Source organism: Prorops nasuta, unplaced genomic scaffold, assembly GCF_024137725.1.
Source record: "Prorops nasuta isolate Cenicafe-Biocafe unplaced genomic scaffold, Cenicafe_Pnas_1.2 PNAS00035, whole genome shotgun sequence".
Taxonomy (NCBI): domain Eukaryota; kingdom Metazoa; phylum Arthropoda; class Insecta; order Hymenoptera; family Bethylidae; genus Prorops; species Prorops nasuta.
Window position 1 is genome coordinate 1,584,383 of NW_027116832.1, and position 16,811 is coordinate 1,601,193.

Consider the following 16,811-nt stretch of genomic DNA (forward strand, 5'->3'; position numbering starts at 1 on the left):
ATACCTTGTTTCGAAGTGGAAGAGACCACTATAAAGCAAATTATATCACTCAACGATATACATGATTATGAACATTTAATGCATACGTCATGTCAGGTGGAGTAACGTGTATACCTGTCTATTAATTTTGTAATAAACAATTTAAAATATATATTCTGCATTATAATTTTTTTCTTTACTATAAACAGAGTGATTTTCAAGTTCCCTAATCAGTATGATAGCTAAGTTTTAGAAAGAAGCATAAAACTTTCAACACACTATAATATTTCAATTTATTTCTCCTTACTATCAAAAATTATTTACAATAACCATAAAAAGTGTCAAATGATTCGAAAAATTATTTTTCGACGTAGTTAAGTCATTCTATGTTTTTCCATTATTTATGTACTTCATCTTGTAGTAGTTGTTTCTTTTTTTCAAATTAAATACTTATTGAAAGTATATATACTTGGAAATATTTCGTTCATTAAACAACTGGTATCAAGGAAGTGCACAATTTAGAAAAATTGTCATAAATATAGCATTTGACACCTTCCATGATCATTGTAAACGCTGTTGTTCAGCAAAGGAAGAGTATATAAAATGCTTATAACTTTAAGGTTTCTTCTGTATTCCAAAATTTCATTAGAATACTAGCCTGGAAAATAAATTGTTATTCCATGTAGAAAGATCGATAAAACCACAACCTGAAAAATTCTTGTAAAACCCGGTTTTGCCCTGATCTCCACTACATAAAACATTATTTATTCTAACCAAATAAATATTTTCTACAAAAAAAAAACACTTTCTTTTAATACTTTCAAAAGATCACCGCTAGGTGGCGAGCCAAGAAATCACTGATAGGTTTTTCTCGCTAGTTATCCAACTCTGCTGTAGTTACTATATAAGAATCGAATCAAGATTATAAAATCATGTATTTATACTTATGTATGTATGTATATATCTGTATTACTATATATTAGTTTATAAGTAACGATTGATGAAGTTGTTTGTAAGTCTGTTTATATAAGTTAAATTTCAATTTTTAAAGTGTAGGTTATGTGAGTTAAACTTGTATATATGTTAAAAATGATAATAGGTAGTGCAACGCGGTACTCTAGCATATGGATATTCTGTGTTAAAGCAGAAAAGAAATAATTTATGTTACATTTTTTGGGAGCAAAATATGTTTTTTATTTCAACTAAATTCTTATTTAGACCAATAGAGTTATTTCTGTGGTTTAAATAATCGATATCTTTTATTTAATGAAAAACTTACTCGCTTCAACTAAATATGAAAGTAATAGAGATTTTAGATAAAATTTCAGATAATATTATTGAGAATTAGATATAATTCAAAAATATCAGTTATTAACATTAACTGAATATTTCGTTGTACTAAGAATTAATTTTATTAATTCAGATAAATATTTTTTTACTTTAGTTGAACATATTGGTCAATGTATGACTGATTTCTTGGTATTCAGTAACTAGCCCATTCTTTTAAACTAATATTTCACTGGAGGAAAGAAATATTATTTCTTATTTAATAATTATTTTATTAGTCCAACTAAATGTTTTATCAAATCAATAGTCAATTTTCATTGTCGAAACAATTGAATTTTTCCTTCAAACTTATATTTCATCAAGTTAAAATAATATTTCGTCAGTTAAAATAAATCCAGTATTCACTTAAAAAGAAAACATATTTGATTCGAATAAAAATAATTCATAGTTACTATTAAATATTTACTTGAACCTATTCAAGAAAACCATTTATTTCAGTCAATTGATATTTCATTGATTTAACCAATTTTTTTTCTCAGTGTATAGCAGGCAGAATCAGTTCATTTTTAGGTGAATGGAAAAAACTGACAAAAGATCCATCAATCCTCCAAAGCGTTAAAGGATATGTAATCCCTTTTAAAGTTAAACCAAATTCACAGGGGAGGATGGAGGAACCAAAATTGTCCAAAGAAGAAATGATGGCATGTGATAGAGATTGAGAAGCTTCTTAAAAAAGGGGCAAACTCTCGGTGTTGTCATTGTGAAAACGAGTTTATCTCTTCTTATTTTCTAACCGTAAAGCCAAATGGAGACATGCGATTTATTCTAAACTTAAAAAAGCTAAATCAGTTTATAGCGCCATTTCACTTCAAAATGGAAGATAGAAAAACGGTGGTACGTTTAATTGAAAAGGATGTTTATATGGCAACAGTCGACCTTAAGGATTCTTATTTCCTGGTTCTGGTAGCTCAGCAGTGCAAAAAATATTTAAGACATTGTTTTAAAGGCGATTTGTACGAATTTAATTGTATCCCATTTGGTGTATGCCTTGCACCATTCGTTTTCACAAAACTCATGAAACCGATAATAGAATGTTTGAGAAAGAGGGGTTGGCTGTCGGTAATATATCTCGATTATATTCTCCTTTTTGGACATACGATTGATGAAATCAAAGAAAATATAAATCAAACACAGGAGTTACTAGGGAGATTAGGTTTTATTTTGAATAAAGAGAAATGCGAATTAATTCCTTCCAAAGTTATAAAATTCCTTGGTTGTATATTTGATTCGGAGAATATGTGTGTAAAATTAACAATAGAGAAGAAGATTAAAATTCGGGAATTAGCAATGACATTTAGAGATAAACAATAATGTAAAATAAGAAACTTTGCGGAATTTATTGGCGTGTTAGTAGCGGCATCCCCGGCTGTAAAATATGGTTTAGTGTATACGAAAAGGTTCGAAAGGGAAAAATTCCTAGCTCTAGAACAGGCGACTGGCAACTATGATCGCTTTATGGTGTTCTCGAGAGAGTTGTTTGCTGATTTTGAATGGGGGATACATAATATAATGGAAAGTAATAACCCAATCAGAGATGATGATTTTATGTTGGAAATTAATTCGGATGCATTCTTAACAGGATAGGAAATTGCTTGTAATGGCGAGAAATCTCATGGGTTTTGGAATTCTGAAGAGAAAAAAGAACATATAAATTATTTGGAACTTAAAGCAGCCTTTTATGGGCTAAAATGTTTCGCGAAAAATAAATTTCCTAGCAGAATTTTGTTGAGAATAGACAATACGAAAGCCATCTCTTACATAAACCGAATGGGGAGTGTTCAGCTCTATAAATTATCGCGATTAGCTAGAACTATTTGGCAGTGGTGCGAAGAGCGAGATCTATGGATCTTTGCGTCGTACATAAAATCAAAAGATAATATTGAAGCTGATGCAGAATCTAGAGCAATAGAAAATGAAGTAGAGTGGGAGCTAGCAAGTTTGGCATTTGAGGAAATAGAATCTTCATTTGGGCCGTTTGATATAGATTTGTTTGCATCAAATATAATTGCAAAGTGTCGCAAATTTGCTTCGTGGCATAAAGACCCGGAGGCCTGCGTAGTAGATAGCTTTACAATACCATGGGCGAGTTTACATTTCTACGCTTTTCCACCATTTTCTCTAATTCTGAGAACATTACGAAAAATACTCATGGAAAAAGCAGAAGGTGTAGTGGTAGTACCTTTGTGGGCCACGCAACCATGGTACCCTCTATATAATAAATTACTTGTGTCAAATATAATACAATTTTCTCAAAATGAAAACTTCTTAATTGATAATTCAGGCAACAACATCCTCTTCGAGCGTCACTATCCCTGATTGCCAGGAGATTGTCAGGAAAACATTTATGAAGAAAGGAATTTTAGAAAAGTTTATCCCGATTATGTTAACATCCATATCGGCTGGGACATTAAGGGGATACATTGCGCGTCGAGAAAGTACATCCAAATTATCTTTCTACAATTTTAAAAATTTGAATACATTCATAGGGACCAAACTGGCTCGTATTGATCTGCTTAATAAAGGTAAAAGCTTATTTTTTGGATTAAAAAAAAAATTTTTTAAATCGGATATAAATAATAATATTTTATTTCCCATCAATAATTTCGAAAATGGGAGCCTTTACGACGCTGCGCCAAATTTCAACGAGTAATTTAAGACCAACAAGAAGCAAATATTCCCATAAATGTAGAAGATTTGCTTCTTGTTGGTCTTAAATTACTCGTTGAAATTTGGCGCAGCGTCGTAAAGGCTCCCATTTTCGAAATTATTGATGGGAAATAAAATATTATTATTTATATCCGATTTAAAAAAATTTTTTTTTAATCCAAAAAATAAGCCTTTACATTAATTAAGCAGATCAATACGAGCCAATTTGGTCCCTATGAATATATTCAAATTTTTAAAATTGTAGAAGATGATTTGGAAGTACTTTCTCGACTCGCAATGCATTCCCTTAAAGCAATATAAAAAACCATTACAGTTATGGTGGACTTTCTGTATTCAATAAAAGATTTTTCCTTTTGAGGCCTCTTTGGAAAAAATTCTAGAATTTTTAACATTTCAGTTAGATTAAGTGAAAACATATGGAACATTGAATTCCTATATAGATCGGCTCTTTCATTAATATTGGTGAACGAAATAGGTCACAGCCAAATATGAAGAGATTTTTTCGAGGAGTAGCTTGTTTGAAACCGCAGAGTCCTAGGTACAATGAAGTTTGGAACCCGGATAAAGTCTTGAATTATCTGGAGTCGTTGTGGCCTCATGAAGCGTTATCCTTTGAACATGTAACGAAAAAATTAGTGATGTTGCTGGCGTTGACTGCTGCTCAAAGAATACAAACATTAAGCAAAATAAAAGTTTCGAATATTAAGTTTCTAGAAAATGAAGTAAGAATAAAGATTCCTGACAGAATAAAAACATCAGGGCCAAATAGATACCAACCGCTTCTAAAAATACCAATATTCAAGGACCAGCCAAAATTATGTACCGTGTCAATTCTAAAATGGTATTTAAGACAAACGAAAGAGAAGGCTTCAAAATGAAGATAACTTACTAGTTACGTTTAAAAAGCCGTATCATGCAGCTACAACCCAGTCAATTAGCAAATGGATAAAAGCTGTAATGCAGAATAGTGGAATAGACGTACCAAAATTTAGCGTACACAGCATTAGACATACGTCGACATCCACAGTTTTATTAGAGGTATTGATGTGGATACAATCAGGAAATCAGCAGATTGGACACAAAGATCACAACTGTTCGCGCGATTTTATAATAGACCCATAATGCATGAAGTAAGTTTTGCAGAAGCAGTTATTAATCAATAATGTTTATGCGTTTAATGTAAACTAATCCTTATACAATGTTGTGTTTAGTTGTGAAAAAAAAGTTACAGGAATACAAATTGCTCTGAAATCGTTAAACATCTACCATGTGATCTAGAGGACAGGACGACGGGACATAATTGAAGATCAAACAAGCTTCGCGAAATGAAGTTCGATCATAATTATGGTAGTCGTCCTGTCCGAATAGATCACACCCACCCCCCTTTTTTTCCTTGTTTTCCAAACCCAAGATCTACTCGGTTCGTAACTTGTAAGCTTTGAAATATAATGTCGTTGAAGGGAGACATGGTGGCGTACTAGCTTAGGGGGACAGTGCCCTCTATAGAGAAATCTGTTCAGCGGAAGCTTTAAAATCTGTGAGTTTTACCATACAGTAGACGTTACTACCATGTGATCTATTCTGACAGGACGACTAAGTAGACATACTATGCCGATTCTAGCCCCCCCCCCCCCACTCCTGTCCACTCGGATGAGCCTGGTTGCGAGGTAGTGGGGGGAGCCAAGAAGTGCTAAGTGGTGGTGGTGGGGGAAATCGGAGGCTCCACGTGAGCTCGCAGCAGGTAGAGGCGAGAGGGTTGCGGGAGGATACTTGCAGCCTTTTGACATCACACCCCCACTCATCTGACGTCAGGTCCCAGTCGGTAAAAGCAGTTTCCTAGATGGTAAAACAGATTCTCTTTGGGGTGATTTTTTCGCTCGCATAACCTTGAATCTCTGCAACATGTTACTGACCCCGCTGAACCCGCTTTACCCCAAATGTAGTATTACCGTTAAGACACTACCGTATCTCTTGATGCAAAAGCGTTAAGCAAATTTTTAATTATACTCACCAACTAAAAATTCTAAGCACACTAATAAGATAAAAGCTAGTCATTTCAATCACTCATCCAAAATTAATACTTCATCTTGAATCTTTGCAGCATGCTACTACCCCGCTGAACCCCCTTTACTTTTTATGCCCTTTATAAAAAATTATTGCAATAATATTTTCAATATATGTAGCTGCCAAGCAAATCCTGTACTACGCTCTATTTTGAGAACAATTTCACCATATTTGTAGCGAACTATGCAACAATGTATATTACAATAACCAGCATTTCATTAGCAATATGAAGGATATCTTTTTTACTGATAAAAGTGTAAATAGTTTGTACGTACCAAACTTCAAGAAACTAATGTCCAAGGGATATCGAAGAGGTATAATACCTAGCACCTAAAATAAAGTATGCGTAGCTCAGCCACAATAGTTTTGAAACATATATGATAATGAAAGAGAAATTAAATATGAAGCACCATATTTTTAATAAGTTCCTCCCACTATGGTCTGTAATTAAACTAACAATTAGGTAATACTTCATCTTCATTGTCATCTTCATTATCCAAAATAATTATCTCTTCATATAAAAACTCCACTTCATCCTCACTTTCCACAATTATCACTTCCATTTCTTCGTCATCGTCCTCCACAACTATCACTTCCATTTCTTCCTCATAGTCCTCCACTACTAGATTCATTTGACGTCCTTCGTCCCTTAAAACCTCCTCCTCTTCATCATCACCATCATAACCATCGTCATTATCATCACCAATCATTTCCTCAACTTCTTCAATATCATTTATTAAAAATCTAATTATGGCCTCTAAATCTGCTCCAACACCAATTTCGTTTAAAAAATTTGTTATATCACCATCGACTGTGGATTCTCGACGTAAACTATTATTAGTATTATTATTATTATACAAATTACCGGTACACATGTTTAATTTAATGTAAATCAGATCAGAGGTAGAAGCAAACTTTAATGAGCAGTCTGGAACTACTCAGATTTTTATAACATCTCCAACACCCTTTCAACGACAGTGTTGAGGGTACTTATACGTGTCATTTGATGAAATTACATCCCAAGTTTAGATAAACAAACACATATCATCATCTTACTAAGCATTGAAATTAAAATCATCGTGAGAATGCATGTAATAAAGACTCAAGAGAGAATTGCACCCCAAGTTTAGATAAACAAACACATATCATCATCTTACTAAGCATTGAAATTAAAATCATCCTGAAAATGCATGTAATAAAGATTCAAGAGAGAAGCATGCTTCAGATATACAAATATCTTCATGGTATTCATTTTCAGCATGAGATAAAAATTAAGAACCTCTAAAACGCTACATATAGATTATGTTACACGTTTAGGAATATTATTTCTTAAGACGTTTGTATTGAGGATAAAACATATATATATATTTTGATACAGCAAAATCTAAAAATGTGCAGCAGCAATTGCAGCTCTCTATGAAAATCATATTCTTTTAAAAAATTTTAATACATATTTTATTCAGATGATAGATCGTTACAGATATCTTGAAGATCATCTCCTCTTTTCTTAAAAATGAAAATGTGCTTGAATGATTCATGCATATTCTTTTAATAGAGTCATGAATCGATTAATCAGCAGTATATCATCTTGCTAATCAGTATTAATGACATGTTAAAAAATCTGCACACGTTTTCAACAGAAAAATTTTTTGCCCCTTCCATCAATGATTTTTACCCCCTCCATCAACAATTATTCCTATATAAATAGATTCGAACAATAGTGAACCAGCTTCAATCTGTTCAAACTTTAGTTAGTGCATCGACCACACAACCAGCAAGAATCTTCAGATCAGTAAGAATACTCAGATCAGTTTATACCTCAGTTTTAACTGATTACTTTGAAAAAACTGCTAAAAAAAGGTAGGAATATATTATTCAAATATTGTTTTAATTTTTTCAATAATAATAATAGTTTCGTGTAATACAGGGTCTAGATAAAATGGCATTTTTAACTGGAGTTAATGCGTTCGCTTTCATCCCTGAGAAATCATTTGTTAAATTAAACAGTCTCGAGGAAAATAAAGAATATGACATAATTGAAATTATGAAAATAAAGATTAAATATGGAATGAGGATAATAGCGAAACTATCAACGAAGGATTGGTTTTATCTCCCTGCCCGGATGGTTGCCTTACTCGAATCGCAGGATCAGTTTACGGAGCTGATAAATGCAGCATCACAAAATATTTTAATCATGAAATACTTAGGCGGGAATTATAATAATTTAGAATTTAAGATTAAACAATAAGTGTTTTGTATAATAAATGAGTGAATAAAATGCTTTATATGTATTTATTAAAAAGTGCTTTATTTTTTCCTAACCTTACATATCTAACTTACATTTCTAACAATATTCGTAAGCGGATTATAGTCTACAATTTTATCATGTATAATTAAACAATAGGCTGTAGTATTATACGGAATATTTTTCCAACACTCGATTTCAATCTTAACATCGACCGTGCCGGTTTTCACTGACTCGTTCTGATGTGAACAATCAATTACAAAGAGCGGACCGTATTGCAAGAAGTTTAGGTAATCGAGCATTGGTTTCGACAGTTTTTCTCCAGCATAATATGAGTGGAAAAACTTTACATACATATCATAGAGTACGGAGTAGCGAGATTTCGTGAAATCAGTGTCGAGACAATCGTACGGATAAAACTCAGAATTTAAAAAGACTTTAACATCACGTACATCGCAATCGCTAAATTTAAGTACATTCGAGTATTGATCTTTCTTCTTATTTTTTCTAAACGCCAGCATCACGTATCGAGGCTTCTCCAATTGTGTAGCCGCTTTCCCAGCCTATGTATGTCGCTGTGTTTGAGGTAAAAGGGGATATTCGTAGAGCTCCCAGGAACGAAAAGCCATGGTGAGATTTTTATTCTGCTCGATAATGCGTAGAAATTGTAGTTTGGTAAATTCATTTAAAGTTACGTGAGGCATTCTCCATTGCACTCGGTGCAGTTCAATCCCAGAATCGGTAAACTGATTCGAAGAAAATATTGAATTTATATCATTACGCGCTCGTATCAGAACGAGCTCATGGCGTGCATTGATAACGACACGTTTGTAATCTTCGCAGAATCCCAATAGCATATGCAGGGGAACGCAAAAGCTGAATGTGTCAGCAACATTTTCACGCTCTTGAGTGGCAACGAACCAGCCAGAATGACGTAGACTCATACTCTCTTCACTGCTTAAAGATATGAGATTCTTCATACTGGTAGTGATACCAACGTTTTTGCACCGATCAATCTCAATACCGTTCAATTCATAACGAATTTCATCGAACAGAAATGCCATGGAATTAGCGTCGAGCATAACTTTATCCGTCAAAGGTGTAGTAGCAGCACGAGTACCTTCAATCAGTGTTGCCAGAAAGTAGACCGTCGGTCTACAGAATTTCCCCCTCCACTTACCACCACAGATGCAGGCTCGTTTGCGTGAGCCATCCTCGCTTCTACCGCTGCTCGATGGTCACGAACACAAGTAGAAGCGTTCGTACATGTGTCGACTGGCTTCGCTCGCTCTCGCCTATCCTCGGATTAAAGAGAGAGCGGAGATACTTTCTCGGACCTCTCTGTCTTTCTCACTGTTAGCGTCTAGCAGAAGTTCGAGGCAAAATCTTTCCGCTTCGCTTTGCCGAAAATCTACGAATATTTTATGTTATTTACATTTGCAGCCTAATGCCTTTATACATGTTTTTCAGCATTTTATATAAGCATTGACTTATTTAAATCAATAATAAATTAAGGAAATGCGTATTTGATATATAATAATTATTTTAACTACAATTTCATCGTTATATTTCGCTTATTTCTATAAAATCTGCATTTCATTAATTTATTATTGATTTTAGTAAGTCAATGGTCATTAAAAAAAAATTTAATCTTAAAAAAAAAAAAAGTAATCGGCAGGAATCAAACCCGGATCCACGAATCGCCACGCGGTTACCTTACCGCCTAGACCACAAAGCTTCTTCGGTGCACCGTAGGCAGAAAGTCTTCTTAAGGACTTGAAATCTTCTTTTGAACCGTATAAATAATCGAGCAACCGACAGCTTTATTCATTATTATTCTGTCATAATGGTACAAAAATTAAAGAATAATTATATATTGAATAGTTTTCAAAAGCTGTTCCAATAGCCAAGAACGAAGATAAATATAATCAACGCTCGTAGTTTCCGTCCTTGGCTATTGGAACAGCTTTTGAAAACTATTCAATATTTAATTATTCTTTAATTTTTGTACCATTATGACAGAATAATAATGAATAAAGCTGTCGGTTGCTCGTTTATTTATACGGTGCAAAAGAAGATTTCAAGTCCTTAAGAAGACTTTCTGCCTACCGTGCACCGAAGAAGCTTTGTGGTCTAGGCGGTAAGGTAACCGCGTGGCGATTCGTGGATCCGGGTTCGATTCCTGCCGATTACTTTTTTTTTTAAATTAAATTTTTTTTTAATGACCATTGACTTACGAAAATCAATAATAAATTAATGAAATGCAGCTTTTACGGAAATAAGCGAAATATAACGATGAAATTGTAGTTAAAATAATTATTATATATCAAATACGCATTTCCTTAATTTATTATTGATTTAAATAAGTCAATGCTTATATAAAATGCTGAAAAACATGTATAAAGGCATTAGGCTGCAAATGTAAATAACATAAAATATTCGTAGATTTTCGGAAAAGCGAAGCGGAAAGATTTTGCCTCCAACTACTGCTAGACGCTAACAGCGAGAAAGACAGAGAGGTCCGAGAAAGTATCTCCGCTCTCTCTTTAATCCGAGGATAGGCGAGAGCGAGCGAAGCCAGTCGACACATGTACGGACGCTTTTACTTGTGTTCGTGACCATCGAGCAGCGGTAGAAGCGGGGATGGCTCACGCAAGCGAGCCTGCATCTGTGGTGGTAAGTGGAGGGGGAAATTCTGTAGACCGACGGTCTACTTTCTGGCAACACTGCCTTCAATCAGCTTCCCCTCTATGTAGAGGTAACTACCACTGGGCAATAGAATCAAATCTTGCTGTTGTATTGGGATACGAATTTCATCGCTATTTCCCAATGATGCATTCGCATACGGATTGTAAGCATGTATTTCCAATTTAGTGATGCGGTTGTCGTACGCAGGCTGTGCGGTAACGTTCAATGGATCCATGATTTCTTTTCTTCACAGTCAGACCCAATGAGTGTAAAAAATCTATATTTTTTCTTGTCAAAACTTTTTTGCCACCGATCACGTTTTTCCCTATTTCACTCTGAACTGATGTATTCAGCTCTGTTGCAGCTAATTGACTGATTGGTTCATCGAGTAATGTTGGTTTATAATCGTCGGTATTCTTATAAATCAACATCTCTTAATGTGTAATCGTATGGTGATTTCCTCCTTTCCAAAATTTACAGGACGATTGTCTTGATCGAGAATACGTAAAGTGAGACGATCAATTACCCTTGCAATGACTGGCAAGTAAATGACGTTCTTCGGTGTTTCAGAGATTTTATAACCTGGTGGAACGCTTGGGAAAAATTCGTGGATTACATGTTGTGGTCTACCGTTCGTATATGCACCAGCGGTAATGTTACATTCGATACGTAGAATATTTACTTTTAAAATATTCACAGGTTCGTCCGATTCAGCCCAAGTGTTTGGTAGGATTACGCGGTCCGACGAAAATCCTAACAGAGAACCAATATTATTAATTTTTGTAAAATCAATAGAATATTTACACATTATTTCACTTTTCAGTGTGTTATTATTGGCACGCAGAATAATAACATTATCATCATACGGTAACTCCAACCGCATACGCAAGTATTCATTTATCGCACTCAACTCATAACAGCCTGTAGGTATGGTTATTAGTTTATTTTTACCAAAGTAAAAATTATTATTCGTCTCATCTACATTGGCGATCGAGTAGAAACTTTGAAAATCTACGAGCCCCAGCTCATAGTGACCGTCATCCAGATTGATCGGTGGGAAAAAATTTGATTCCAACACATGACCGTGTCCTGATAGCGTAAATGTTAAAGACATTTCGTCTGTTCTCTTAGAAATTTAACACACAACTGACCACAAATGCTCGTATCATACGACTGATATTGGTCATGATTGTAATAAATTGTATTAAGCGGACCGAAGTACCGAACAAGTTCAGTAGGTGGTTTCAGATTACCGAAAGAATCGAAATACTTTACAAGATTATTGCATTTAACGTAGGCAACCCAGTGAGTGCCTGGACCATTAGAATCGTCAAGGTTAACGATTGCACATTTATTAGACCATGGACCGTTTCGTGGTAGACTTGTACGCATAAAGACTCCACGGAAATTTGATATATCACGACATACGTGAGATAATTGAATATTACTTGTAGCACCAGATCTTGGTAGACCGTGTACAGTTACTTTTTTGTTCGTTTCTTTGACATTTATTTTTTTGCTACCCCTCCTCCGCTTCGTTTGTACGGTGCGAGATACAGCCCCCGTCCACCTCTTGCAGTTGCTTCTATCATACGATTGTGACGCTGCATTTCTTCCAACTGTTTTTTCGCAGCTCTGGCATCGTTTACAGCTTTCGCTATACCTGATGCTCCACCTACTAGTGCTCCCACCGCACCTAGCAGTGGGAGCAAAGGCAACAAGCCGCCCCGTTTTTTAGGCACTCGAATTTTCCGTTTTTTTACAGCACTATTTCCAGTTTTTCTCACTGCTGCTTTCCTCACCATATCTGTTTGTAATCCTAAACCGAGTTTACGCTTTGCGTTCATAGACGTCCAGACGGCTGTTGCTGCAGCACGCTCACCCAAGGTTGCGTCAGCAGCTGTGATACGTCTACGTGCACGTTTTGCGAGCACTTTATCAGCTTGATGACGCAGCGACAAGTCTTTGTATTGCGAATATGCGATATCGTGTTCTAGACAGGCTTCATCCAACTGATTCACACCTCGATCACCGCGTGCTAATCGTTCTTGAAGTCGAGTTCCTGGTCCACAGTAATTGTATCCCGGTAAATGAAGCTCAAACGGTAGTTTGTTTATTATTTTATTGAGAAATGATCCACATCCAACGCACGACATGTATAACAATCTTTTATCAACGGTGGTAGTCCATCCGCATGAGTAGTATTAGGTAGATTAAAATGTTGTAAACAATAGCGATATTTTTGAACCTCAGGATCTTCACGAATATGCTTGGGTAATTTATTCCAATATCTGTCAATACTGTATGAAAAGTATTTTAAAAGTACAATTTTCGGTACGTATTCCAATTGATCACTGCTTAACTCCTCCAAACTTGTAACATCCAACACAAATGCAGGCATAATGAAAACTGATTCAATTCTCAGATTTCATGCCTATAAATAGCTCGTGCAATTACGATTTAACCTCACAATCGTTCGAGAATGCATTTCGTAAAGCAACCATTAAGTATCAATATCTCTAATACCGATTATCACACTGCCACCGTTAGTGATATGAAACGTCATGGATCTTTGCTTCCGTCAACTATACGCTGTATAGTTTGCGGACCCTCAAATTGTGGGAAAACAAACGTATTGCTAAGTCTTATTGAGAGTCCTCACGGTGTAAGATTTGACAACCTGTACGTTTACTCGAAATCGTTACAGCAACCGAAGTACCGTTACTTGGAACAGCTATTGACAGATATGGAGGAAATTGGTTATCATCAATTTTCAAATAATAGTGAGGTTATAAATGTGACAGATGCATTACCAAATTCAATCTTTATATTTGATGATGTGGCAAGCAATAAGCAGGACAATATAAGAGACTACTTTTCAATGGGTCGGCACTCGAGCATCGATTGCTTCTATCTTTGTCAGACCTATGCCAAGATCCCAAAACATCTGATTCGTGACAATGCAAATATGATAATCATTTTTAAGCAGGATGGGACTAACTTGAAGCATGTATACAAAGATCATGTAAACACTGATATGACATTTGAAAAATTTTGTGAATTGTGTTCAAAGTGTTGGCAGGAAGATTATGGATTTTTAGTAATTGATAAGGACAGTGGTATGCAAAATGGTCGATATCGGAAGGGACTCAATGAGTATGCAACCATCGAGTAGCATAAAGCATCATATCAGTGCTGGAAAGTGTTAGTTTAACGTAGTGCATTGAACAGTGTAAAGCTTTTAATTACACAAAACGGACCGGTTACATTATTAAGCAAACCAGTTATACAGATAAACGGGTCACTTGGATCGGTAAACCGGTCGGTCTAATCGTTAAAGAGGTCGGTTAACCGCTAAACCGATTGATTGAACCGCTAAACAGGTTGGTCGAACCACTAAACTGGTTAGGTGAACCGTTGAACCAATCGATTGAACCGCTAAACAGGTCGGTTGAACCGCTGAACAGCTCGATTGAACTGCTAAACAGGTCGGTTGAACCGCTAAACAGCTCGATTGAACCGCTAAACAGGTCGGTTGAACCGCTAAACAGCTAGATTGAACCGCTGAATTGGTCGGTCGAACCGCTAAATAGGTCGGTTGAACCGCTAAACCGGCAGGTGAACCGTTGAACCGGTCGGTCGAACCGCTAAACCAGTCAATCGAACCGCTCGATTGAACCGCTAAACAGGTCGGTTGAACCGCTAAACCGGCAGGTGAACCGTTGAACCGGTCGGTCGAACCACTAAACCGGTCAATCGAACCGCTGAACAGCTCGATTGAACCGCTAAACAGGTCGGTTGAACCGCTGAATCTGTCGGTCGAACTACTATACTAGTTGATTGAACAGTTTTAAAGATCGATTGAACTAGCACATTGACTGCTTAAACAATTAAAAGTTTACAATAAAAAATGGATGAAAAGTCACTACTTAAGAAGATTGCTGAAACGAGTGAGGTGATTCGTGAAAAACATCGCGCACTGAAATCGGAAAGATCAATGGTGGAAAGTAGATTGAATGAAACTTTTAAACCAATAGTTGATCCACTGAAAAAACTAGTTATGCAAACAGATAATAGCAATGAAGAATCTTATGACTTGAACATTGATATAAATCATGACAAGAATAGGAAGCGTTATCATACTTCAACCCCCAATGAGTATATTATCAAGAAAAAAAAGAAATTACATAACAATGACGGTACTCTTACAAATAAATCATTGATGATCTATGATGATGATAATGATGAAAAATCTACTTTTGATAAATCAATATTACCAATGAAATCAATGCCAGAATCTACATCATTACATTCAGAGCCTGGACAAGAATCTGCATCATTACATTCAGAGCCTGGACAAGAGTCTGCATCATCACATTCAACATCAAGACAGGAAACCTTAGGATTGCTCAAAAAACAAATAAATCATTGCATAGATTGGAGATCATTTCCACCTATTGCACGTCATTATATGCAGTTGTTCCTTTTCGGTAGTAAAGATCAAATCGATCATGGTTTCGGAGTTACATTAGATGAAAGGAACCAATATGTGATGGGAAGATGTACATTTGATATTAGTCATGAAGGTGATATTTTAATTGATAAAAAGCGCTATATTGGTACGAGAGGTCTTTTTGAATTAATCTTCATGAAAGAGCCTGATAGAAAGCTCTACAGCATTGATGACAAGATCATATATAAGCAAATCCTTGAACAAACTAAATCATATAAAAGAGCAAATGATAGTTACCAACAGGTTCAAGGGAATAAAGGTCCAAAGTATAAGAAAATTATTCAACCACTAATTTACAATAAAGTACCATCACAACGAGTGATAGCTGGTAGTGGATTTATGCGTGTTACTGATGAGCCTGTAAACTATATACATTGGATCGATCCTAATGAATTAGTTGATCGATTGCGACTTTTAATTGCATCAACCACCGCAGGTCATACAAACCACCATAATGAAATACAGTCAATAATAGAAGAGTTGCGTGAAGAGGATCTTATTCTATAAAAGGGTACAGTTTATAAACATTTTCTTCAGTTGCGTACCACACGTCAATATGTCAATTAACAAATTTGGTAGTGGTTTTAACGTAAGGAAAGAATTTAATATTGGTACATTAAATGTGACTAAAAGAGCACTGGATTTGAATAATAAAAAAATAGTAAATTTAACTATTGATTCTGATAATAATATATGTGCTGTGAATATAAAGTTCTTGCAACACAGTTTAGCTAAATTGGAAGAGAAAATTGAAGAGAGAATAAATAAAAAAATACAGGAGATTGAGGCAAAACTTTTGCAAACAAACAGCAAGATTAATGATGGATCCAAAAAGTGAATGTTTAGGATGCATCATATATTTTATACTCATGATAATCGATTGCTTTCGAAAGAAAAAGAATCATGAGTGAAGAAAAGAAACAGAAATTATATGTGCCTGGGGGAAAGGTTGTAAAAAGTGAATCGGGGAAAATCGTAAGTGAAGAAAAGAAACAACTGGTGCAAGACTTACATGTCCCTGCGAGAAGAAATTTTCCACGACGAAAAGTCATAATACGTGGTTTCGATGATCTCTGGCAGGCTGACCTTGTTGATATGCGTTATTACGTTGATACTGGTCATCACTATATTCTGACAGTGATTGATACCTTATCGAAGTATGGTTGGGCAGTAGCGCTTAAGACAAAAAGTGGTAAAGAAGTGACCACAGCTATGGGAAAAATTTTAAAGAGTGGAAGATGTCCCAAAAATTTGCAAACTGATAATGGTAAAGAATTTTACAACAACGAGTTTCAACTGCTCACGAAA

At 35.3% G+C, this 16,811-nt stretch overlaps 1 protein-coding gene across 1 annotated transcript; it reads left to right on the forward strand.

The window, feature by feature from the left end:
- Positions 1-1,273: 1,273 nt before the first annotated feature.
- LOC136783733 (uncharacterized) lies at positions 1,274-4,107 on the forward strand. The gene is made up of 9 exons (XM_066743992.1): positions 1,274-1,279; positions 1,348-1,458; positions 1,806-1,967; positions 2,068-2,564; positions 2,649-2,842; positions 2,960-3,552; positions 3,608-3,761; positions 3,813-3,848; positions 3,983-4,107. Exons 1-9 carry the CDS (start codon positions 1,274-1,276, stop codon positions 4,105-4,107), a joined length of 1,878 nt encoding a protein of 625 aa, XP_066600089.1.
- Positions 4,108-16,811: the final 12,704 nt, after the last annotated feature.